Raw genomic sequence first — 26,219 nt, 5'->3', positions numbered from 1 at the left:
TTTGTGGGTAGATGTATAATTCACAATATTGTGTAAAATTAGTCTTCCAGGGAGGTTCTGGGGGGATGTTAGGCAAGAAATAGTGCCCAAATTGGGGTAAATTGCGTTAAAAATAGTGGTTGTCTTGGAACTGGTCTTGGGTGGTTCTGGTTGGTCCATTTAACCTGAATTTTTGTCTCATATGAGGGTAGATGTATATTGACAATTCTGTATAAAATAATCTTCCAGGGTAGTTGTGAAGTAAAGTTATGCCACAAACAGTGTGCCTAATTTGGGCACTTTTATGACAACGAGTGCTTGTGTTGGAACTGGTCCTGAGCGGTTCTGGTTGGTCCATTTACCCTGATTTTTTGTCTCATATGAGGGGAGATGTATATTGACCATTTTCTATAAAATAATCTTCCAGGGAGTTTCTGGGTGGATGTTAGGCAAGAATAAGTGTCCAAATTGGGGTAATTTTCGTTAAAAATAGTGGTTGCATTGGAACTGGTCTTGGGTGGTTCTGTTTGGTCCATTTAACCTGAATTTTTGTCTCATATGAGGGTAGGTGTATATTGACCATTCTGTATAAAATAATCTTCCAGGGTAGTTGTGAAGTAAAGTTATGCCACAAACAGTGTGCCTAATTTGGGCACTTTTATGACAACGAGTGCTTGTATTGGAACTGGTCCTGATTGGTTCTGGTTGGTCCATTTACCCAGGAATGGTGTCTTATTTGTGGGTAGATGTATAATTCACAATATTGTGTAAAATTAGTCTTCCAGGGAGGTTCTGGGGGGATGTTAGGCAAGAAATAGTGCCCAAATTGGGGTAAATTGCGTTAAAAATAGTGGTTGTCTTGGAACTGGTCTTGGGTGGTTCTGGTTGGTCCATTTAACCTGAATTTTTGTCTCATATGAGGGTACATGTATATTGACAATTCTGTATAAAATAATCTTCCAGGGTAGTTGTGAAGTAAAGTTATGCCACAAACAGTGTGCCTAATTTGGGCACTTTTATGACAACGAGTGCTTGTATTGGAACTGGTCCTGATTGGTTCTGGTTGGTCCATTTACCCAGGAATGGTGTCTTATTTGTGGGTAGATGTATAATTCACAATATTGTGTAAAATTAGTCTTCCAGGGAGGTTCTGGGGGGATGTTAGGCAAGAAATAGTGCCCAAATTGGGGTAAATTGCGTTAAAAATAGTGGTTGTCTTGGAACTGGTCTTGGGTGGTTCTGGTTGGTCCATTTAACCTGAATTTTTGTCTCATATGACAATAGTACTGACTGATAGTATAATTTTAACCCGTTCATCTAGTATTCTCCAATAGCAGAGTCCAAAAAAGTCCCAAATTTCTCGCTAAATAGAAGAAATAAACTACTACTTATTGTTTTTAATGGTTTTGTGTTCTTAATAAAGTTAAAAAAAAATGATAGAAATTTTAATCAGCTTTCCAACAGCCGAGGATATCATGCAAATGCGCACACTGACCAGAAGGGGCGCAACTGTAACATTTGTGTACGAGCCTGCCATAAAAAAACAGTAGAAGAAAAAATTGACCAATGACGCGCCTGTTTCAGTTTTTGAATGCAGCGGCGTTGTTGACAACTTCACGGTTTGACGAATTTTTCGAAATATGATATTGTAAGTCTTAGGCGTTTTTGTTAAGTTATACAAATTTTAATCATTTCTAAACGTTTAAGATATGGCAGGAAAAAGAACTCGCTAATCCCATCTTTCGTGAAAGAATACTGTCAACCGTCGCCGTAAGTACGTTGTTAATGTCGCATTTTCTGGGCCGAATAACTAATTATAGTGGTCTATAATTACGATACAGTTTTTTAAAAAATGTTATTTTAATGAATTGCATTCCTTGCTCAAATACCGGACGTTTTCTACAATTCCAGTGATGTCAAATCAAAGCGTGGAAGGCTCGGTGAGCATAACTTTGTATTGTTTGCATTGCTGTAGCATCGTCAAATTTCCACGTACTTTCATTTCCATAGTTTTTTTCATTGCTTTGAATGTTTATTTAGCCTTCCAGGATTTGTGCTCGTGTTCCCCTGCGAAGTTTGGAAAATGAGAAGCACTTTCTTCCGACTCCAATCAGACGTAAATCCAGATCACGTTTGAACCAGGTGCGCTCAATGTTTCTCTCAAAATTGTTTTTGGGCAGAGAAAAACCCCGTTTTGGGAAGAAATTTTGCCTTTTGTCATTCTGCAATTCTAACACAGTCATTATTCCACCAACAGGATTTGGGCATTGGCTCTCCTCCACCAGCCCAAATGACACAAACCACTGAAATGGCCGATTGTGCATTTTCTGATGTCACATTTAAATCATTCACCTTCTCCAATGGGCAAGTGATTGTTTCAGAAGAACCATCTTCATGTCCAGAAGACAGCATTGTTTTGCCTCAAGGCCAAACTGCTAGCAAGACCTGCGAAAAAGAGGACATGGACACCGGTGAGATCTTCAACATACACGAAGAACATCCCTACTGCGTTCAAGAGCAACTGGAGACTCAATTTGTTGGTTTCGCAAGTGCGACAAAGTCTTCCAGTCCAGTCTATGATGTAACATTCAAGTCATTTACCTGCACTGGAGGTCAAGTGGAAATTTCCAATGTCACTGAAATGGAAGATGAGACCGTTCTTCTGCCATCAGAGCAAATGGCAACCGGTCATCCTGAAGCTAGCTTATTAGCTGCTGATATTCAGCAATGCGACGATCACTTTGAACATCCGTACTGTCGTTTGGAGGCGAATGTGGACACTTTGGCACAAGGGGAAGATTTTTTCCAGTCTTTTGTGGGTGCACAAGAACCAGCTGACGACTCCCCGATCCAACAGTACAATGAAGATCTTCTAGTGGATTCCATTCAAAAGACTCAAAATGATAACAACTTAATTTCACTTACACCAGCAGGCAAAACAATGTCTTTCAATTCAGTTTCCAATGACACTAAAATGGCAGACGAGACCATTCTTCTTCCATCTGAGCAAATTGCAGCCAATCATCCGGAAGCTAGCTTTTTAGCTGCTGATCTCCAGGAATGCGGTGATCACCTTGAACATTCGTACTGTCGTTTGGGGTCTTTTGAGTGCACACAGGAACAAGCTGACGACTCCCAGATCCAACAGAACAATGAAGATCTTCTACTGGATTCCATTCAAAAGAGTCAAAATGATAACGACTTGATTACGCTTACACCAGCAGGCAAAACAATGTCTTTCAATTCAGTTTCCAATGACACTAAAATGGCAGACGAGACCATTCTTCTTCCATCAGAGCAAATGGCAACCAATTATCCGGAAGCTAGCTTTTTAGCTGCTGATCTTCAGGAATCCGGTGATCACTTTGAACACCCATACTGTCGTTTGGAGCCTAATGTGGAGGCTATGGAACAAGAGAAAGTGTCGTTGCAGGGTTTTGCGTCTACACAGGGACAAACTGAAGACTCCCAGATCCAGGAGAAAAATGAAGACCTTCTACTGGATTCCATTCAGAGAAGTCAAAATAATAACGACTTGGTTACTCTTACACCAGCCTCCAAGACAATGTCTTTCAATTCAGTTTCCAATGTCACCAAAATGGCAGAAGAGACCGTTCTTCTTCATTCAGAGCAACCGGCGACTGATCATCCAGAAGCTAGCTTTTTAGCTACTCATCTTCAGCAATGCGGTGATCAATTTGAACATTCGTACTGTCGTTTGGGGTCTTTTGTGTGTACACAGAAACAAACTGACGACTCCCAGATCCAACAGAACAATGAAGATCTTCTACTGGGTTCCATTCAAAGGAGTCAAAATAATAACGACTTGGTTACTCTTACACCAGCCTCCAAGACAATGTCTTTCAATTCAGTTTCCAATGTCACCAAAATGGCAGAAGAGACCGTTCTTCTTCCTTCAGAGCAAATGGCGACGGATCATCCAGAAGCTAGCTTTTTAGCTACTCATCTTCAGGAGTCCGGTGATCAATTTGAACATTCGTACTGTCGTTTGGGGTCTTTTGTGTGTACACAGAAACAAACTGATGACTCCCATATCCAACAAAACAATGAAGATCTTCTACTGGATTCCATTCAAAGGAGTCAAAATGATAACGACTTGCTTACTTTTACACCAGCCTCCAAAACGATGTCCTTCAATCCAGTTTCTTTGGAGGTCCAACACAAATTCAATGACGGAAGCCCCGTGTTGACTGGAATTTTAAACGAGACGGTTGAACAAATTGCAACCGGTCAGTCAGACCCAGGACTTTCACCCAAGGAACCCGATGCCCTCACGGATACGCAACGGCATCTGGAACTCAGCGAGGCAAAGGACAGTGCCCTCGGCTCGTCGGACGACGGACCCGAAGCGCCGACCGCCGCTGGCCAATCCCTGGCGGAGACGGTGCCCAATGTTTTCAAAGTACTTTCCGAGTATCCCTCGGTCGTATCGGCCCTGCATCTCATCAGTCCCGTCCGAAGGGCGTCCGAGTCCCTCATGAGAGCTTGCCGGGAAACCGCCAACGATTGCGAGAAGAACACGCTTTCGCCAGACAACGACGAGCAAGCCGCTTGGTGGGCGGAGCACTTGGAGAGCCCGATCCCCAGCCCACTTTTAAACTCCACGACTCTGTGCAACAAAACCCAGTCGGAGAATCTACAGACGGATTTGACGAAAAAGGTCAAGGGGTCAGCGCCGCCTTTCACCCCGGACTATCCGCTTCAGCAGCAGCTCCGACAGATGGCCGAGTTTCTCATCCTGGCGTCGGGAAAGATGGATTTCGCCACACGCGCTGCCGCCGCCGCCGGACAAGCTCCGCCTCCCGTCGAGTCCCGCAGCACCTGCGTGGGCGTCACTCCCGTGAGACGATTCGATCGAAGCCTCAATACGTCAGGGGAGTTTGTGAGGAAAGTGGAATTTTCTGTAGCCGACGCTAGCACGCTCACAGATCCTCTCCTGTGGAAGTAAGTAATCCTATTTTCTCTATCGATATAGCTATTTGTTATGCAAAAACCTGATCAGATTAATGGAAACGGAAAACTTTGTCATCTTTTGGATTTGTCGTCTTGTCCATAAAAACCGGTTTCATTCAAATTTGAGAATTTTCCACCTGCAAAATTACGAATAAACAACTAAAATTGACTGTACTTTTTTTTAGAATTTTTTTGGGTGACTCGCTGGTGTCAAACTCAAGGCTTTTGGGACATTTCTGGCCCGTCATATCATTTTGAGTGGGTCCCCAATAGCAATAGATATGCTATTTTTATTTATTTTTTAAACAATGAGTTGTCTGTAACGCTTTAGCAATGAAATTGCAGAATAACTACTTATTTATCTAATTTTATAATTGGCACTCCAATTTCAATTGGTTTTAAAAAATGTTCAGGTATTTTCTTCTTGTTTGTTGTTACCAGTCCACCTTGAAAAATGCTTTAACTGGCTTCTACCAGATATCATTTATAATATGGAATATATTATATTATACATGAACTCTTGACGAGTTGTATATTAACACCATATGGCCAAACATATTGATTCTTGAAGTTTGAACAATGTGATTTCTTATCTTTCATATCCTATAAATGTGATTAGATTCACACCTCAGAAACTTCCATTGGACACCGATTCTTATTTGGTTATGTGTTCTGGCAGCTGTATCCCAAGCAACCTGGACGGCGTCCCCCGAGAGGAGCTGGAGCAGAGGCTGCTGTCCAGCATGATCGTAGGCGAGGCCTTGGTACAGCAGCTGGCTGCCGCTCGGGCGCCCCTCGCGCGCCACACTTCCACCGGCGCGCCGCCCTCCCAGCTGCGGGACAGGCCCGTACAGACGGACCACACGGAGCTCAGCCAGGTAAATGACAAGGAGAAAAAAAAAACATTGGTTCTATCTCAATGCGTGGCTAATATCTAGTTGTATTTGTGTACTTTACACCTAGACCACAATGTACAGGGACTTATATATGGAGGCCTTAAAACGAATTGGGGACTTGGAGCAAGATGGACGAGATCTGCAAGAACTGGTCCAATCCATGCAGGGAATGCGTGTGACGATGGTGAGACTTGGATTTAGATTTTTTTTTTTAAATCAACCCTTATGGGGCACTCAGTTAAATCATTACCTGTGATTAATAAGGCCATAAATCCAATCCAGTATGACGAGACCATACTAAATGTAATCCAACAGACATCTTTGACAAGCGACACCGACGCGGCGCTCACCGATATGAAGAAAATGGAGGCATTTGTTCGAGAGGATCATCAAAGTCTCGCCTCGCACGTGAGTCTCAGAGGAAATATGTCTATTTATTCTTTCATTTTCCCATCTGTTTATCCTTACAAGCTTATCCCAGGTAACAACAGGCACTACACCCTGAATAGGTGAATTGAGAAAAATAGCAATATTAAAATTATATTATGTTCTTTTTTTTTTAATCATGGGAGATTGAGATATAATCATATTTTGTTTCAGGAAGTAAAGTGATGAAATTGCAAGAATGCTTTTACTTAGAAATATTTTTGTCATACTTTTGAAGTCTTTTTAACATTAATTATAGCAAAAAATATTTGAATATTTTTCTGTTAAAACAGTTATTTAAAAAATGACATTTTTTTTAATACAAAATTAGAGTGGCAAATGTTTAAAAAACAGTATTTGCAGGATAAAAATTGAATCCTACATGAACAATAGAATTAAAAAAAATAGTAAACCAATTTTATTGTCTTTAGGAGAAAATAATATTGAAAAAAAATGGACGACTTAAAAAAAAATCCAATCACATCTAACTACAATTCAATACACATTCTCTTTTTTAGTATGACGAAATGAAGGCAAAGTGCACAAAGTTGAAGGATACTCAGCTCCGAATGACACAGAAAGTGAAGGAGGCTTTCCAACAAAGAGACCAAATGAAGACTGAAATGGAAGACGCCCTGACATCCAAGCACGCCGTAAGTATCAAATATATCGATTTCAATCGGCACTCTCAAAAGGCCTCTTCACCCAATCGTTCGTGTACTTTCAGGCCTTCGCTACGATGGAGCAGCTACGAACTCACTGCGCTGACGAAATGGCGGAACTCGAGAGGAGCGTCGGCTCTCAGCGCCAACTTCTGGCCGCCCTCAATATTACTTACACAGAGCAGGTCAAAAGAATAAAATAGGAAAGCCAGTCACTACTGTATAAGTACTACTATGTTTCATTTCTCACACCCAGGTTGCACTGAACCAAACCAGCAGCGAAACCCTCAACTCTACTTTGAATCTCGTGAGCCAAACAGTGGGAGATCAATCCAATTTGACCAAAGAAGTAGGTGAAAAAAACCCGACTTTTTTAATGTGTCTTGGCATCACGTTTTTCTGTTTTTATTCCTCGTCACAGCTGTCGACTGTCAGAAAACTGGTGCAAAGGAGCGCTCCCTTGCTAGCAAAGCTTAATGAGAAGGCGGCAGCCGCTCTGAAGGAGAGAGACGAACATATTTCGACGCGGGACCGAGTGCTGGAAGAGAACGAACTGGTCAGCATAGGCATAAAACAAAAAACCCTGGAAAACAACTTGTAATTCATCACTTTTTGAATTTGTTTTACCACAAAGCTGGAAGAGAAGTTGAAGCAAGCCCAGCTAAATCATCACAATGCTGAAGAACAGATTGGTGACTTAAATCAACAGATTACAATTTTGACTTCAGGTAAAATATCTAACGCAGATGCGGTTTGATGTGTCAAGCTGCAAAGTGATTTAAAAAAATAAAATAAAAAAATAAATATTGTTTAAACTTTACCCCAGAGGTTGGTGTTCTTCGTCAAAAGCTGATGGAGCGCGAGGACGAGCGAGCTCAGCTGGAGAGGACCGTGACGCAAATGTCGGCCACCTTGTCTTCCACCACGGCGTCCCATACCATGTTGGAGCACATGTTGGCTGAAGAAACCTGCAAGTATGTTTCGAACAAATCGAAAATCCTGACAATAGCACTGGACGATATTGAGGGGAAAAAAAACTGATGGAATAATGATTAATACCATTTAATCATTATTAGTAATATTTAATAAAACAGGAAGACATCATTGACATACACTGATTACAACTTGCAAGGAGAAATCACTCATAACGCGGCTTCGTTCAAATTAATTAATTAATTTGATTTCAGTTCATTTCAATGGGAAACGTTCGCTCGAGTTACGAAAAGCTCGACATACGATCTCAGTCTCGGAACGGATTACGATCTTGTGTCGAGGTACCACTGTATAGCGGCATATTGCACAGCACTAATTGACTTAGCGAAGGTTTTGAAAAGCCTTAATGATAGCGAGACATGTCCGGATTTGACGTATAAAAGCAACTCTAGCATGGTGACAAATGCTTTATTTACAGGTTGGAGGAGGCACAGAGGGACGCAAACGCGGTCAAAGAAATTGCAGAGGAGTAAGTGACGTCCCAGAAAATATTTTCAGTTGAACAAAATTCTAAGCGAATCACGGCCATTTCAGGTTGGCGTCGTCGAAGCGGCAGGCGGAGGAAGGGGCCGACGAGCTGGCTCGCCGTCTGGCCGAAAGAGACGGGGATCTCGAGCGGTTGATGGCGAGCCACCAGTCGCAGAGCTCGCAGATCCAGGAGCTGAGGGACGTCTGCCGGGAGCTCGGCGGCGTGGCGGAATTGAACGAGGTCGGCTTCGGTGGCCCGAGAGGCGTTGGTGAGGAACGCTAACGGCCTTTTTGTTGAACGCTAACGCTTTGTCGCGCTTGGGTTCCAGTTCTTGCAAGCCGAGAACCAGGTGACCAGGGAGCAGCTCGCCGAAAACGAGAACGCGCTCGTGGTTCTCCACGAAAGGAACATTCAGTGCGAGGACCTTAAGGCAGAACTCCGCCAAAAAGAGTGAGTCTCTTGTCCTCAAAGCACTGGAATTACCGCTGCGCTCGTCATATAACAAAAAAGGACGACATCGGAGTATAAATCACATTTTGAGGGGCAAGTAGATAAACACAGCAGTTCCAAAACAAACCATCAACAACAAAAGAGCAGATCAAAATGGAATGAATAGCTGCAAAATTGCAAAAGCAAGTTTAAATATTACAGCACTTCAGCTTAATGTCATCTTTATTTCTTTTAGAATATGCTCACAGCCTTTTACTTCTGCTTCTGGGTAATTATCTGATCATCAACGGTTCAATTATAGCTATTTATATTTGCTCTTATAGCTTAGCTTTAAGATGGTGGCCATTGTGAAACAGAGTAGACAGATGCAAGTATAGAATTAATTGCTCCAGCTAAAATACTCTTTACATACTGCGCTTTTGAAAGTTTTAGAAAAGGTTTGGTTTCTAATCAACAGACGTCTAAATTTTTGGTACCCGGACGTTTCGTCCCCGGATGTTTCGTCCCCGGATGTTTCGTCCCCGGATGTTTCGTCCCCGGACATTTCGTCGAATGGACACTTCGTCGACAGACAATTCGTCGCCGGATTCGCTCGCTCTCAAAATTATAATCATAAGAGAGAGTTTTTACTGTTGAAAGCGATCAACCAGGTAATCTCTCGCTCTCAAAATTATCATCATGAGAGAGAGAGAGAGCCATTGCACATCATTTTTAATAAAACAATTTTATTTATTGCCTTTTATTTTAATGTCAAAGTTCCTTTAAACAATCTGAAGTAAAAACTCTCTCTCTCATGATTATAATAAATGTCCGGCGACGAAATGTCCGGGTACCAAAAATTTAGATATCAAGAAACTGTATTTCTTTTATCAAAAAATACTGTCTGACGTTTGAAATAACGATAGGTTGCGCAAAGTCCACGCTTTAATTATATTTGGCGAAGCAACTGGTCCTGTCCAAAGATGGCTACCAAGTCAGAACGTAATTCCTTCTGCTATCAGCGTGGTCCTTACTATAAGTTAAGAAAAAAAAGTCAAACATAAATTCCACAGACTTCCTGGCTACAAAGTAGATTAGATTAAATTCAACTTTATTCATCCCATACTTGGGAAATTCACTTTGTTGCAGTATCAAGAAGGTCAAAAAACACAGAAAAAGACATTGTAGACTTAAATGAAATAGATAATAAATACATAAATAAGCGTGTTACACGAAACTCCCTACAAGTCCAGATTATTCTAAAGCAATGAAATTGCTTCACAGGTCCTGAGAAACTCAAGGGAAAAAAACACGATACAATAATCCCGCCTCTTTTTGCAGCCAAGAGACGTCTTACGTGCAGGAGCAGCTGCAGGCTGCACAGGCTGCAGCCACGGCGGAAAAACTTGAGCGGGGTAAGGGGCTCGCTCGGGCCGTCACGGAAATCACCTTGCTACACCACGCGCTAAGGGGGGCGACCGACGAGCTGCACCTGGCGCTCGGCAGACAGGTACGGGAAAACGGCGGCCCGGCGTCTTTTCGGCGCGACTGAAACCATCTTGGCTTTGCAGGAGTCTGAAAATGCGACGCCCAGCTCTTTTGAGGACAACGGCACACTTGTGTCAACTGCTCAGGATCGGCGCAAGGAGGTGGAAAACGGAACACTTGATGGTAACTTTTTATGTCAATTTGATTTAACATTTAATGCCATGATTCAGTAACTGTTCAGTAACTAAAGTTACTTTAAAAATCAATTGAATGAACTGGAATTTTGGCTTAATAACTCTTAGAACACTCAAACGAAAGAAACGGGTCAATAACATTCCTGTTAGGGCTGCGCAATATGTTGTTTTTCTTAATACAATTTGCTCAATGGATTAACAAGTTGGATTTTCATTTTTTTTTAAATTGGATTGGATAACTTTATAGCTTTATTCATCCCGTATTCGGGAAATTTCGTTCGAGGGTGAGGATGCAGGAATAGGAAAGACATTTTAGACATAAATAGATAGGTAATAAGTAAGTTACTAAATAAATACATGAATAAATATATAAATAAATAAGCGTGTTGCTTAGCACATATATACATACATACACATAAATGTACATGCATGCATACGGCATATGGTTTGCATATATTTTAATCACTAAAATGTGGGTCTTTGTCTTTTTGTTTGTTTTCATGAATTATACTCATACCAGAATAAAAAATGGTATCAATAAATGTCTAAGAAATAACATAACAGTGGCATTAGATTAATTATGTAAGCAGTATTTTACATTTTGCCCATAGAATTGTGGCATGAATCTAACGGTATGCATAATTTCTGTGTTTTTATTTTCCCCTGAAGTGTCCGTGGACTCGCCAAGTGATGCCATGTTTAGCAAGAACAGCGCCTTCACCCGCCTTCCGGTCACACCGAAAAGTAAGCTCGCAGAGGGGGTGTCGGAGGACAGGGAAGAGGGGCGGAGCAGCCTGTTGGAGCCGCTGGCCCTCCTGAGCAACACGGTCACCGAGCTGGTCGGCGCCCTCAAGGCACTGCAGCGGCTTAAAGACGATCGCTTGGATGAACTTCAACGCACCGTGTAAGTAGACTACAGTGGTACCTTGACCTACGATCTTAATCCGTTCCGGGACTGAGATTGTATGTCGAGCTTTTCGTAACTCGAGCGGACGTTTCCCATTGAAATGAACTAAAAACAAATTAATTTGTTCCAACCCTCTGAAAAAACACCAAAAACAGGATATTGGAAAAAAAATCTTCTAATTCGCCATCTATTAACAAAGTAATACATAACTAGTGGTTTAATAGTAATAAAATGTGTTTAATAGAACTAAAATTAGACTCATTTCGCAGAGGGTAGAGACAGCGACATACACGGAGGCGGGGGGGGGGGTGTTCAGGGGGACTTTATCCACGGCACTCGTAAACAAACAAACAAATTTAAATGAACTTGGATTAATATATACAGACACTCAAACATACGTTTAATGTAACTTTACACAAAACTGATTTTCTAATTTTGTTTTAATCTTTTTTTACCTTCGTTTTCCGGGTTAGCGGTTTGCCACGCCTCCACCCTCACGTTCGCTATCGGTGGACTGTTTGCTGTTGTATTCCCTTCAAAATATTCCCAAAATGATGCACACAAATGTCCTCACAATCGGACAACGCACGACCACTTGCCAACGAGAAGTAGTCTTGAATAAGCGATCGCGGGAGCTAACAGGCTAAGGAAGGAAAAGCAGGAAATGCAACAGCTGCCTACCTACATATTGATTGTGGGTAATGAAGTTTTATTCTGAGAAAGGCTGCCATTGCCTATCGGTCGGTGTTGTGTGCACGAGTATACTTCATTACCCAGAAAGCCCTCTTTTTGCCCGTGCATGCGCGTTGTGCGTTTCCTGGTCGAAACTCGTCTGAATAAATCCTTCAGTGCTCGTAGATATCTGTTATACACAAAAGAGATGCGGCAAAAAAATACAGTGCGCTACAATGATAAACAGCCTCTCATGTCATGGCCACCTGGCTTGGTCGCATCTCGAAATTTTGATCGTATCGCGGGCGAATTATTCGATCGAAATTTTCGTCATACCACGAGCTGATCGTAGGTCGAGGTACCACTGTACTATGTTTTGGACCAAAACGTAAAATAAGATAATACCCCAGTTTAATCATTATTGGAAAATAAAATACTGAGAATGGCTACAGAGATTGCAAAGTGTAGTCAGCACGTCATAGATTTAAAAAACTGTGTTGCATCAATGTGGAAACTCAAATAAAATAGAGCACAATACCTTTCTGAACCGCTTTATCCTCATTAGGGTCTGGAGTCTATTAAAGTAAAAGTGTTTCATGTTGATATTTTTCACTTTCCTAATTATTGTGACAGAATGAACACAATGAGGAATTAAAAACTTGGATAATGTACATTAAAAAGCTGCATTTTTTTTTTGCTCATTGGCTGTCATCTACAGTGATAGATGTCCAATCCAAGTGATGTTATTGTTCACAGAACACAGTCAGGTCAAAGTAGTACCCCTTTTCTTTCCAGGTCTAGCCTGGAGATGGCGCTGGAGGCTGAAAAAAGCCAGCACACCGCCGAGGCGGCCCAACTGAAGCGCCAACTGAGCCTGGCGGAAGGCCAGGCGGCTCGACGAGAACAAGCGCTGCAGCAGCAAGAGCAGGTCGGAGGCTCGGCGAAACGCCGGAAAAGTCCAGTCCTTTTCGCTCTGTGAATCATTCCCTCCCGACAGAACGAGAAGACCATCAGTAAGCTGATGACTGAGGTCACCGAGGCTCAGGAGACGGCCACCAAACACAGCCTGGCGTGCAATGTGAGAAGCCCTAAAGCCTTTTTGAGCTGCGTCACACTTTTAATTAACATTGAGCTAATCTCACGCTGGAGCACCATCTGAAAATCTCCTCATTTAAAATTCTTTCACCTATATTTACAGTTTAAAATCATTTTCATTTAGTTTTATCAACAGAAATTATTTCATAAATATTTCAATATCTCATTTTTCCACACCCACCTTACTTCGCCAAGGTCACCAAGTTCCGTCGTCATCGTAATTTTATGACTTCTCCCAAGATCACTTCAATTTCATAATATTATGCGAAAAGCAGTTTTGCGGTCACACGGATTTTACATCACCAACATGGATGCCCACGAAACCAAACCACTTCCAGTTCAAGTTATATTAAAAATAAGCAACTTTAATCCTGAAATATTATGATTTGAATCTTGCCATAAAACAATATGGATTAATTGTTTGTCACATTTTCAATTTTAACCCCAAAATAACATTTTTTTCTCGGAATATTAAAACCCATGATTTCTTGGAAGTCATTTCCCATGGCACGGTGGTTGGGAAACACTGGTATGGCCCCTACAGATTTATTTATTTATTTTTTAAAGATAAAATCAGGAATTTTAAAAATTTTATTTTATGAGACTTCCTTTAGTAAAACGGCCCACTAGTTGGACCATCAACAAAGACTAAACAGCCAAGCAGTAAACATAAACGTTAACGTATATCGTTTGATGGGGGGAAAAAGTCCATATAGTGGATGAAAACATGCTCTAAATCATGTGTCAAAGTGGCAGCCCCGGGGCCAAATCTGGCCTGCCGCATCATTTTGTGTGGCCCGGGAAAGTAAATCATGAGTGCTGACTTTCTGTTTTAGGATCAAATTAAAATGAAGAGTATAGATGTATATTAAATTTCCTGATTTTGCCCCTTTTAAATCAATAATTGTCATTTATTAATCCATTTTTCTGTGTTTTTTGTTCAAAAATCATTTTGTAAAATCTAAAAATATACATATAAAAAAGCTAAAATGAACATTGTTTTAGATCTATAAAAAACTGAATATTCAAGGCTTTTAATCCATTTATATAAAAAAAATCTAAATATTATATCTAAAATGGTCCGGCCCACATGAAATTGAGTTGACGTTAATGCGGCCCGCGAACCAACCCGAGTCTGACACCCTTGCTCTAAATTGTTACAGTACGTAAGCCACTCACTTAAAATGCATTTTACAGTGATAAAGTCCCGCTTTTTTTTTTTTTCCCCTCCAATTCTAAACAGGAGTTGCGTCAAGAGACAAGCGAGCTTAGTCGCTCGCTCCAACGCTCAGAAACCCAAGTCCAAATCCTGCGCGTCAAGCTGATTAAAGCGGCCGGACAGACGACCGCTGACGACACCGACGACACCGACCAGAAGCTTTTCTTACTCCAAGAGGTGCCACTCCGTTTTCCAATCAAATCATTTCGCTAGCTACTTCCCGCCTTGCCAAAATAAGAGCATGACATTTCAAATAAGAGTTCTTTTGTACGCAAAATCTAGAACGTATCGGACTTTCCTAAAAATTCCCGTTGACCGGGACGGACCCCTATTCCGGCCCGAGAACCACATATTTGGCACCGACGCCCTAGTGCACATGTGTTAAAGTGGCGGCCCGGGGGCCAAATCTGGCCCACCGCATCATTTTGTGTGGCCCGGGAAAGTAAATGATGAGTGCCGACCTTCTGTTTTAGGATCAAATTAAAAGGAAGAGTATAGATGTATTTTTAGTTCAAAAATCATTTTGTAAAATCTAAAAATATATAAAGAAAAGCTAAAATGAAGAGTATAGATGTATATTAAATTTCCTGATTTTCCCCCTTTTTAAATCAATAATTGTATTTATTTAATCCATTTTTTCTGTGTTTTTAGTTCAAAAATTATTTTGTAAAATCTAAAACTAAATAAAAAAAGCTAAAATGAAGAGTATAGATGTATATTAAATATCCTGATTTTACCCCTTTTAAATCAATAATTGTAATTTTTTAATCCATTTTTTCTGTTTTTAGTTCAAAAATCATTTTGTAAAATCAAAAAATATATTTAAAAAAAGCGCAAATAAACATTGTTTTAGATCTATAAAAAACTGAATATTCATGGATTTTAATTTAGTTCATTTAATCCATTTGTTAAAAAAAATCGAAATATATCTAAAATGGTCCGGCCCGCGTAAAATCAAGTTGACGTTAAAGCGGCCCGCGAACCAACTCGAGTCCGACACCCTTGCCCTAGTGGACATGCAGAGAATTATCTTATATATTTTTTAAATTACCATTAGGTGGAGAGACTGAATAAGAGCCTTCAGGAAACGCAGCAGACCAAAGCGAAACTCCTGGAACGGGCAAAACGAAACGTGAGTGGTCGGCACAAAATGGCGCCGGTCAAAAAAAAAGCCCCGGCGTCCAATTTTTTAAATTTTCGCCCGTTTGCAGCAAGCCGTCCAACAGACGAATTTGGAGAAGTGCGAAATGGAGTTGCAAATGTTGAGCAAAATGATGACAAAAGTGCGAGAGGTGAGTTCAATTCCTTTTATCATCCCGTCATGTTAATACGGCGGAAACGTAGAGTTTTTAAAAAAAAATATTTTTATTTTTATTTTATTTTTTTCCTTACTCCGTTTTTGTTGTTGTTTTTTTTCCTCGCAGACGTTGCTGTCGTTGCCCGACGTGGTGAACAATTGTGAGCAGCTGAAAGTGCTTTCCGATTATTTAGGTTGATGTTGTTTGTCTTCTTCGGAGTGTTTATGCGTTTTTATTTTAATTTTTTTAGTTTTTCAATGTTTCAAATTAACAACATTAAATAAAGCGTCTTTTTATCTTGGTTACAAACGTCCCACAGGAAGTAAAACCACAATTCCTTTGGAAAAAAAGTTGTATTGTGTGTTTAGTTTTGTTAAAATAATAAAACGGCCGTTTATGATTCATTCATCCACAGTGCGTCAGATCTATTTTCTTATAATGTCATAAAACTTGTCATTTAAATGTTAGATTTTGACTCATTGTCGGGGATGAATCAGGGACTATTTACAATCATTTGTATTAAAACATTTGAAATTCATATGACAAGAGAATATTTTATTTCAAAATCTATTTATGTTTAGTCAAACATAAGATATGTAATATTTTTTCTCCTTGTGTTTTTATGATTTAATAAGTTCTTTCTTACAGCAAAAGTGATAGACGTCTGAACCAAGTACGTACGTACATTTTTTTTTTTTAAAGATTTCTAATATCACCATTAAGACACTGGTAAAAAATGTTAACCTTAAAATATAGTTTTTGTTTTGTTTTTGTTGTTGCGGTGATGCAATCTCAATTCTTTCACAACAACAACGTGATACAATCAAGTTGCATTAATGAAGTGCATCCTTTCAGGTCCTGTCACGTCGTGGTTGACTGGCGGCCGTTTCCTCCTCAAACGGGCCCAACTATCGCGTTTCAAATCACCGTGTGTGTTTGCTTGAGCAGATTAGCAGAACCGAGTGTCCAAAAAAGGCCAGCCGGCTCCAGACGCTACTCCAAAAACAGATGAAATGAAACGCCTCGAGGAAAACAACAAAAAGTCCGGATCCATTGACAGGTTTTATTCTTAAACGCTTAATACATTTTCCCCATTTTTTTTGTTTTGTTTTGCAACACCACATACAACGATCTTCAATTATTGTAAAGCCTTGTGTCAAAGTGGCGGCCCGGGGGCCAAATCTGGACCGCCGCATCATTTTGTGTGGCCCGGGAAAGTAAATGATGAATGCCGACCTTCTGTTTTAGGATCAAATTAAAATGAAGAGTATAGATGTATATTAAATTTCCTGATTTCCCCCCGTTTAAATCACTAATTGTAATTTTTTAATCATTTTTTTCTGTGTTTTTAGTTCAAAAATCATTTTGTAAAATCTAAAAATATATAAAAAAAGCTCAAATAAACATTGTTTTAGATCTATAAAAAACTGAATATTCAGGGATTTTAATTCAGTTCTTTTAATCCATTTATAAAAAAATCTAAATATTATATCTAAAATCATCCGACGTATATTAAATTTCCTGATTTTCCCCCTTTTTAAATCAATAATTGTCATTTTTTAATCAATTTTTTCTGTGTTTTTAGTTCAAAAATCATTTTGTGAAATCTAAAAAAATATATAAAAAAGCTAAAATAAACATTGTTTTAGATCTATAAAAAACTGAATATTCAGGGATTTTAATCCAGTTCTTTTAATCCATTTATATAAAAAAAAAAAATCTAAATATTATATCTAAAATCGTCCGACCCACATGAAATGGAGTTGACGTTAACGTGGCCCGCGAACCAACCCGACTGAGTCTGACACCCCTGCCTTTGACCATCAAGCCCGATAATTTAATCCCCCAAAAAGGTGATTATTAACCCTTAAGAGATCCTTTCAGAATATTTTGCGGCCAATAAGAATGTACCAATACGTAGGTTGCCATAATTTAAAATATGCCATATTGTCCAAAATAAGATCACCCAAATTACTTGTTTTAGGGAAAATGGAATAGAATGTTAAATGTGAGTCATTTGTACTCATAATATGGATTTTATAAAATCATATATACATATGACAGCCCTATCCTGCTCAGTGATACATTATAGGCTATAAACCTGCAAATTATAGGCTATTAATCTGCAAATTATAGGCTATTAATCTACAACGGTTAACTCAAAACAACAACACTTCTCTTTTAACAAGCAAACATTGCCAAATATATACAGCCAATAAGCCTTCTAAATTATAGGTGAAAGGATTTAAACAAACAAGTCAAATCAACAACCTTAAATAAACCTTTGCGAATTATACCTTTTTAAATAAACCAATTTGAAAGTAACGACAGAAGAACAACGGAAAAATGTAATATTCGTGTTGAATTGACAACCGTGAGAGTCTTATCTATCGGACCTCTTAAGGGTTAAGCATCATTAAAAGCGCGTCCATCAAAGTATTATTTCCACCCGCATGCCGTGAAGATGACGTTCGTGAGGACCAACCTTGAAAATTGCTTGTCGGGTCAATCACGGCTTTGTTTTGTCTTCGGGAATGCAGCGACAAACCCAAAAAAACGGTCTACCAGACCTGTCTATCAGGCGGGTATGACATCAAGACGGGTCCAGGTTTTGCGGGGGTGTCCAAATTATCGCAAAAGGGATTTTAAAAATAAGGGATATGTTGTTTTTTGTTGTGGTTTTTTTAAGGTTAAACTATACTTTTGCTAACAACCACTTGTTTGACTAGTAGTAATCTGTGTTTTTCAGTTTTGGGTCATTTTAAGTGGATTGAAAATGGTTTGATCAAGTTATGTTTGTCTTTATTCAGGAAAATAATAACAAAATAATTATTAATGAAAATATTTTTTTTATAATTATTATTAAATCATTTGTGTTTTTCAGTTTTTGGTCATTTTAAGTGGATTGAAAATGGTTTAGTCAAGTTATGTTTGTCTTTATTCAGGAAAATAATAACAAATAAACGATTAATGAAAAGAAAAAATGTTATAATTATTATTAAAACCTTGTGTTTCTGAACATTTTAGGGTCGTGTAGGTCACACCAATGGTTAATATTGTGGCCTGCACAGGTGAAAATGGGATGCCCACATATGTAAGTATTTGTTCTATTAAAGGTTTTTAAGGCAGGTTGGTAACTATTTATATATTTTTATTTTTTAGGGGGCAAAGTACAATTTTGAAGTGATCCATGTACATGATTTGCTTCGCCGCAACTGGCCCCCGGGCCTTGACTTTGACACCTTTGCACAAGTAAGGAAATTAGGTAAGTATGATACTTTAAGTGAAATATATTTTAATGTTTAGTGTTGAATTATATGGTAAACTCTTGGATAGAATTAAATCGTGGCAGACTTTGTAAAAAAATAAATAAATAAAAAAAAAAAAAAAAGCCAATTATCCATTTTTTCTGTAAAGAATAGATAAAGCGCCATTGTAATAGGATGATTTAAGGCATATTATCGTCTTACGATATTCAGAAATAATTATATAAATAATTGAGTAGAATTTTTTATTTTTAATACCTTTTTGATTTCCAAAGTCCAAGATTAAAATGAGACGCGTGAAAGTTTTCATCAGCAAAATTGTTTATTAAAATGGCCCCTTTTTTAAAGCTTCTTTTAGTGAAGTAGAAGTGATGGCGTCGTTAAACATGTTCCCATTCAATTAAATCGATCGAATCTAATCGCGGTACAAATCAGTAAATATCGCAAAGCTGCTTTTCCCGGCGAACTTTAGACGTTTGACTTCATTGGCGGTAAATACAAAATCAAAAGAATAGTGGCATGTTTGGACCCACCTGAATTCTGACCGGAAAATAAAGACGATTAGTTTTGCGAAAAGGAAAAGAAATAAAATAGCAACCATCCCCCTCCCCGTAGTACCTTTAACGACGCTCATATAGCCGACACGAACCTGTCCATGTTGCCGCTATACGGCGGGTGTCGCAAGTAACCCCCCGAATTGGCGCCGTTGTACTGTGAGAAGGAACCCAGCTGGACCGGCGAGACCCTGTCGTAGATATCGCTCGCCTCTCCCGAGGAGCCCAGGCGACCGCTCGCGGCGTACGCTTGGCTTTGGAGTTGTCCGTAAGGGCCCTGGGAGAGGGCGTGGTGGTGATGGTGGTGGTGGTGGATGTGCGGGTGGCCGCTCGGCGTGGGGTAGGGGAACCCCGGGTGCGAAGCGGCGCCGGCGGGATGAGGCGGGGTGACGATGCCGCAACCCTGGCTTTGGAAGGCGGGCGGCGGCAGGGCGCAGGGGCCCCCCGGGATCACTTCGGGGACAAAGTCGCGGATAGACTGCTCCGGCGTTCCGATCAGATTGTTGATGGTGAAATTCCGAGTCTGAGCCGGGCCGAAACTGGGCGGCGACGGCGAAGGGTAGTAGGACGAGGTCATCAGCTGCTGCCCGTAGGACGGGCTGACGTCGGGGTACGGCGCGTTGGCGTAGGGTCTGCCCACGTGGACCGGCGCCAAAAGCGCGTTGTCGTGCACGTAGCAGGTGTAGGTGCTCAGGTCGCAGCGCTTGAAGCGCTTCCGGCGCCGAAGGAAGCTACCGCTCTCGAACATGTCCTCGGCGTTGGGGTCCAAGGCCCAGTAGTTACCCTTCCCCGGGCGCCCCGGTTCGCGGGGGATCTTGATGAAGCAGTCGTTGAGGGTCAGGTTGTGGCGGATGGAGTTCTGCCACTTCTTGGAGTTGTCGCGGTAGAACGGGAAGCGCTCCGTGATGAACTTGTAGATGCCGCCCAGCGTTAGCTTGCGCTCCGGAGAGTTGGCGATGGCCATGGAGATCAGGGCGATGTAGCTGTAGGGCGGCTTACCGCGCTGAAGGGGTCGCTTCCTGCGTCGCCCCCGGGGCGGCTCCTCCGGGGGGTCGGGGGCCGACGACGACGAGGCGTCCGTCGGAGGATCCTTCTCCGCTTTCACCGCCGGCATTTTGTTGGCGGAGATGAACTGGCGGAATCCCCGGCCACTCACCGTCCGCGATGGGGAACCCGGGGTCGGCCCGTGGCTTTCCGGACGTGACTGGCGGGCTCGGCTGGCGTCTGCGGAGTGTTTGAGAGTGACTCACCTCGCCGGTGGCGACGGGGAGGGATTAGCTAAGGCACTCGCACCTGAGGGGCGTGGCATTCTCTTCGCATGCCTCTTTGCTTTTGTCTCCGTCGCGTGCTGATGGACGTTTCTGCGTCAACAAATGATGTGCGCGGGCGTTATGTGGCAATGACAGACGGTGACGGGTGAAAAGGAATCGTTTCTTTCCTTGACAGAATTTCTGGAGGAGGTCAAGTTTGCTTTCAAAGTTGCGTCTTAGAAAAAGCGACCGTGCTAGTTGGAAGTAGCATTTTTCGACTAGACTAGTTAGGAGTAAAAGTGTGTGTTTATACTGCCTCTGGTGGCCTAGATGGGCATTGAATTAGGATGTTGCGGAATATGGTTGCGTATTAACTTTAATTTTTGGTGTCGCTAACAAAGGCGTGTCGTCGCCAGGGCAGAAAAAAGTCAATTTGTGCATTTTAACGTTTTAAAATTGATGTTATTTATATGTATATGTCAGAAGTTTCACATCAAAAGTGATCCTATCATCTTAAAATTTACATTTCATGTTAAATTGGGCTGTTTTACATAAAAATTGTCAAATTTCAAACGCAATGTTATTCACATTTCATTTCATTTTATTAGCTGACCAAGTTTGACACTAAAATGAGAAGTTTGACGTTAAAATGTAAGTTGGAACGTGGCAAGTTTTCAGATAAAAAATAATGAACTAAGATTCTTATTTGTACTTTTTTGTTCTCGTCCTTTTGTGTGGACGAATCCGAAAGTTGTCAGTGATGTTTTGATAGAAACACGAAATGCCGCAGTTGCCCTCGTTTGCTTAAAGCTGCTTTTAAAGGACGGAAATGCTTTGACTTTGTTTGTAAAATTAGTCTTCCAGGGAGGTTCTGGGGGGATGTTAGGCAAGAAATAGTGCCCAAATTGGGGTAAATTGCGTTAAAAATAGTGGTTGTCTTGGAACTGGTCTTGGGTGGTTCTGGTTGGTCCATTTAACCTGAATTTTTGTCTCATATGAGGGTAGATGTATATTGACAATTCTGTATAAAATAATCTTCCAGGGTAGTTGTGAAGTAAAGTTATGCCACAAACAGTGTGCCTAATTTGGGCACTTTTATGACAACGAGTGCTTGTGTTGGAACTGGTCCTGAGCGGTTCTGGTTGGTCCATTTACCCTGAATTTTTGTCTCATATGAGGGGAGATGTATATTGACCATTTTCTATAAAATAATCTTCCAGGGAGTTTCTGGGTGGATGTTAGGCAAGAATAAGTGTCCAAATTGGGGTAATTTTCGTTAAAAATAGTGGTTGCATTGGAACTGGTCTTGGGTGGTTCTGTTTGGTCCATTTAACCTGAATTTTTGTCTCATATGAGGGTAGATGTATATTGACCATTCTGTATAAAATAATCTTCCAGGGTAGTTGTGAAGTAAAGTTATGCCACAAACAGTGTGCCTAATTTGGGCACTTTTATGACAACGAGTGCTTGTATTGGAACTGGTCCTGATTGGTTCTGGTTGGTCCATTTACCCAGGAATGGTGTCTTATTTGTGGGTAGATGTATAATTCACAATATTGTGTAAAATTAGTCTTCCAGGGAGGTTCTGGGGGGATGTTAGGCAAGAAATAGTGCCCAAATTGGGGTAAATTGCGTTAAAAATAGTGGTTGTCTTGGAACTGGTCTTGGGTGGTTCTGGTTGGTCCATTTAACCTGAATTTTTGTCTCATATGAGGGTAGATGTATATTGACAATTCTGTATAAAATAATCTTCCAGGGTAGTTGTGAAGTAAAGTTATGCCACAAACAGTGTGCCTAATTTGGGCACTTTTATGACAACGAGTGCTTGTGTTGGAACTGGTCCTGAGTGGTTCTGGTTGGTCCATTTACCCAGGAATGGTGTCTTATTTGTGGGTAGATGTATACTTCACAATTTTGTGTAAAATTAGTCTTCCAGGGAGGTTCTGGGGGGATGTTAGGCAAGAATAAGTGCCCAAATTGGGGTAAATTGCGTCAAAAATAGTGGTTGTCTTGGACCTGGTCTTGGGTGGTTCTGGTTGGTCCATTTACCCTGAATTTTTGTCTCCTATGAGGGTAGATGTATATTGACCATTCTGTATAAAATAATCTTCCAGGGTAGTTGTGAAGTAAAGTTATGCCACAATCAATGTACCTAATATGGGCACTTTTATGACAACGAGTGCTTGTCTTGGAACTGGTCCTGAGCGGTTCTGGTTGGTCCATTTACCCTGAATTTTTGTCTCATATAAGGGGAGATGTATATTGACCATTTTCTATAAAATAATCTTCCAGGGAGTTTCTGGGTGGATGTTAGGCAAGAATAAGTGTCCAAATTGGGGTAATTTTCGTTAAAAATAGTGGTTGCATTGGAACTGGTCTTGGGTGGTTCTGTTTGGTCCATTTAACCTGAATTTTTGTCTCATATGAGGGTAGATGTATATTGACCATTCTGTATAAAATAATCTTCCAGGGTAGTTGTGAAGTAAAGTTATGCCACAAACAGTGTGCCTAATTTGGGCACTTTTATGACAACGAGTGCTTGTATTGGAACTGGTCCTGATTGGTTCTGGTTGGTCCATTTACCCAGGAATGGTGTCTTATTTGTGGGTAGATGTATAATTCACAATATTGTGTAAAATTAGTCTTCCAGGGAGGTTCTGGGGGGATGTTAGGCAAGAAATAGTGCCCAAATTGGGGTAAATTGCGTTAAAAATAGTGGTTGTCTTGGAAATGGTCTTGGGTGGTTCTGGTTAATCCATTTAACCTGAATTTTTGTCTCATATGAGGGTAGATGTATATTGACAATTCTGTATAAAATAATCTTCCAGGGTAGTTGTGAAGTAAAGTTATGCCACAAACAGTGTGCCTAATTTGGGCACTTTTATGACAACGAGTGCTTGTGTTGGAACTGGTCCTGAGCGGTTCTGGTTGGTCCATTTACCCTGAATTTTTGTCTCATATGAGGGGAGATGTATATTGACCATTTTCTATAAAATAATCTTCCAGGGAGTTTCTGGGTGGATGTTAGGCAAGAATAAGTGTCCAAATTGGGGTAATTTTCGTTAAAAATAGTGGTTGCATTGGAACTGGTCTTGGGTGGTTCTGTTTGGTCCATTTAACCTGAATTTTTGTCTCATATGAGGGTAGATGTATATTGACCATTCTGTATAAAATAATCTTCCAGGGTAGTTGTGAAGTAAAGTTATGCCACAAACAGTGTGCCTAATTTGGGCACTTTTATGACAACGAGTGCTTGTATTGGAACTGGTCCTGATTGGTTCTGGTTGGTCCATTTACCCAGGAATGGTGTCTTATTTGTGGGTAGATGTATAATTCACAATATTGTGTAAAATTAGTCTTCCAGGGAGGTTCTGGGGGGATGTTAGGCAAGAAATAGTGCCCAAATTGGGGTAAATTGCGTTAAAAATAGTGGTTGTCTTGGAACTGGTCTTGGGTGGTTCTGGTTGGTCCATTTAACCTGAATTTTTGTCTCATATGAGGGTAGATGTATATTGACAATTCTGTATAAAATAATCTTCCAGGGTAGTTGTGAAGTAAAGTTATGCCACAAACAGTGTGCCTAATTTGGGCACTTTTATGACAACGAGTGCTTGTGTTGGAACTGGTCCTGAGTGGTTCTGGTTGGTCCATTTACCCAGGAATGGTGTCTTATTTGTGGGTAGATGTATACTTCACAATTTTGTGTAAAATTAGTCTTCCAGGGAGGTTCTGGGGGGATGTTAGGCAAGAATAAGTGCCCAAATTGGGGTAAATTGCGTCAAAAATAGTGGTTGTCTTGGAACTGGTCTTGGGTGGTTCTGGTTGGTCCATTTACCCTGAATTTTTGTCTCCTATGAGGGTAGATGTATATTGACCATTCTGTATAAAATAATCTTCCAGGGTAGTTGTGAAGTAAAGTTATGCCACAATCAATGTACCTAATATGGGCACTTTTATGACAACGAGTGCTTGTCTTGGAACTGGTCCTGAGCGGTTCTGGTTGGTCCATTTACCCTGAATTTTTGTCTCATATGAGGGGAGATGTATATTGACCATTTTCTATAAAATAATCTTCCAGGGAGTTTCTGGGTGGATGTTAGGCAAGAATAAGTGTCCAAATTGGGGTAATTTTCGTTAAAAATAGTGGTTGCATTGGAACTGGTCTTGGGTGGTTCTGTTTGGTCCATTTAACCTGAATTTTTGTCTCATATGAGGGTAGATGTATATTGACCATTCCGTATAAAATAATCTTCCAGGGTAGTTGTGAAGTAAAGTTATGCCACAAACAATGTGCCTAATTTGGGCACTTTTATGACAACGAGTGCTTGTATTGGAACTGGTCCTGATTGGTTCTGGTTGGTCCATTTACCCAGGAATGGTGTCTTATTTGTGGGTAGATGTATAATTCACAATATTGTGTAAAATTAGTCTTCCAGGGAGGTTCTGGAGGGATGTTAGGCAAGAAATAGTGCCCAAATTGGGGTAAATTGCGTTAAAAATAGTGGTTGTCTTGGAACTGGTCTTGGGTGGTTCTGGTTGGTCCATTTACCCTGAATTTTTGTCTCATATAAGGGGAGATGTATATTGACCATTTTCTATAAAATAATCTTCCAGGGAGTTTCTGGGTGGATGTTAGGCAAGAATAAGTGTCCAAATTGGGGTAATTTTCGTTAAAAATAGTGGTTGCATTGGAACTGGTCTTGGGTGGTTCTGTTTGGTCCATTTAACCTGAATTTTTGTCTCATATGAGGGTAGATGTATATTGACCATTCTGTATAAAATAATCTTCCAGGGTAGTTGTGAAGTAAAGTTATGCCACAAACAGTGTGCCTAATTTGGGCACTTTTATGACAACGAGTGCTTGTATTGGAACTGGTCCTGATTGGTTCTGGTTGGTCCATTTACCCAGGAATGGTGTCTTATTTGTGGGTAGATGTATAATTCACAATATTGTGTAAAATTAGTCTTCCAGGGAGGTTCTGGGGGGATGTTAGGCAAGAAATAGTGCCCAAATTGGGGTAAATTGCGTTAAAAATAGTGGTTGTCTTGGAAATGGTCTTGGGTGGTTCTGGTTAATCCATTTAACCTGAATTTTTGTCTCATATGAGGGTAGATGTATATTGACAATTCTGTATAAAATAATCTTCCAGGGTAGTTGTGAAGTAAAGTTATGCCACAAACAGTGTGCCTAATTTGGGCACTTTTATGACAACGAGTGCTTGTGTTGGAACTGGTCCTGAGCGGTTCTGGTTGGTCCATTTACCCTGAATTTTTGTCTCATATGAGGGGAGATGTATATTGACCATTTTCTATAAAATAATCTTCCAGGGAGTTTCTGGGTGGATGTTAGGCAAGAATAAGTGTCCAAATTGGGGTAATTTTCGTTAAAAATAGTGGTTGCATTGGAACTGGTCTTGGGTGGTTCTGTTTGGTCCATTTAACCTGAAT

General features: G+C 40.6%; 2 protein-coding genes across 4 annotated transcripts; one reads left to right on the top strand and one right to left on the bottom strand.

Moving 5' to 3' along the window:
• Positions 1-1,545: 1,545 nt before the first annotated feature.
• Positions 1,546-16,113, top strand: LOC144070414 (uncharacterized). Of its 3 annotated transcripts, XM_077594931.1 has the most exons (26): positions 1,561-1,627; positions 1,687-1,749; positions 1,891-1,919; positions 2,020-2,121; positions 2,237-4,944; positions 5,633-5,831; positions 5,917-6,033; positions 6,165-6,257; positions 6,794-6,928; positions 7,003-7,122; positions 7,194-7,286; positions 7,359-7,493; positions 7,572-7,665; positions 7,764-7,911; positions 8,349-8,399; positions 8,465-8,639; positions 8,728-8,849; positions 10,170-10,338; positions 10,400-10,499; positions 11,180-11,414; positions 12,885-13,017; positions 13,087-13,167; positions 14,428-14,580; positions 15,461-15,535; positions 15,615-15,695; positions 15,828-16,113. In XM_077594931.1, the coding sequence occupies exons 3-26, from the start codon at positions 1,893-1,895 to the stop codon at positions 15,897-15,899; spliced, it is 5,418 nt and encodes a 1,805-aa protein (XP_077451057.1). In that variant the 5' UTR covers positions 1,561-1,627; positions 1,687-1,749; positions 1,891-1,892; the 3' UTR covers positions 15,900-16,113. The 3 variants fall into 3 exon arrangements, with proteins under 3 accessions (XP_077451056.1, XP_077451055.1, XP_077451057.1); XM_077594930.1 differs by having other exon boundaries at positions 1,546-1,749; XM_077594929.1 differs by having other exon boundaries at positions 1,546-1,753.
• A 3,199-nt stretch (positions 16,114-19,312) lies between these two features.
• Positions 19,313-20,875, bottom strand: LOC144070413 (forkhead box protein E1-like). The gene has a single exon (XM_077594928.1). The coding sequence runs from the start codon at positions 20,633-20,635 to the stop codon at positions 19,598-19,600; it is 1,038 nt and encodes a 345-aa protein (XP_077451054.1). The 5' UTR covers positions 20,636-20,875; the 3' UTR covers positions 19,313-19,597.
• Positions 20,876-26,219: the final 5,344 nt, after the last annotated feature.

The sequence above is a fragment of the Stigmatopora argus genome, unplaced genomic scaffold (genome assembly GCF_051989625.1).
Source record: "Stigmatopora argus isolate UIUO_Sarg unplaced genomic scaffold, RoL_Sarg_1.0 HiC_scaffold_70, whole genome shotgun sequence".
NCBI classification, from domain to species: domain Eukaryota; kingdom Metazoa; phylum Chordata; class Actinopteri; order Syngnathiformes; family Syngnathidae; genus Stigmatopora; species Stigmatopora argus.
This window is presented reverse-complemented; position numbering and strand designations above follow the sequence as displayed.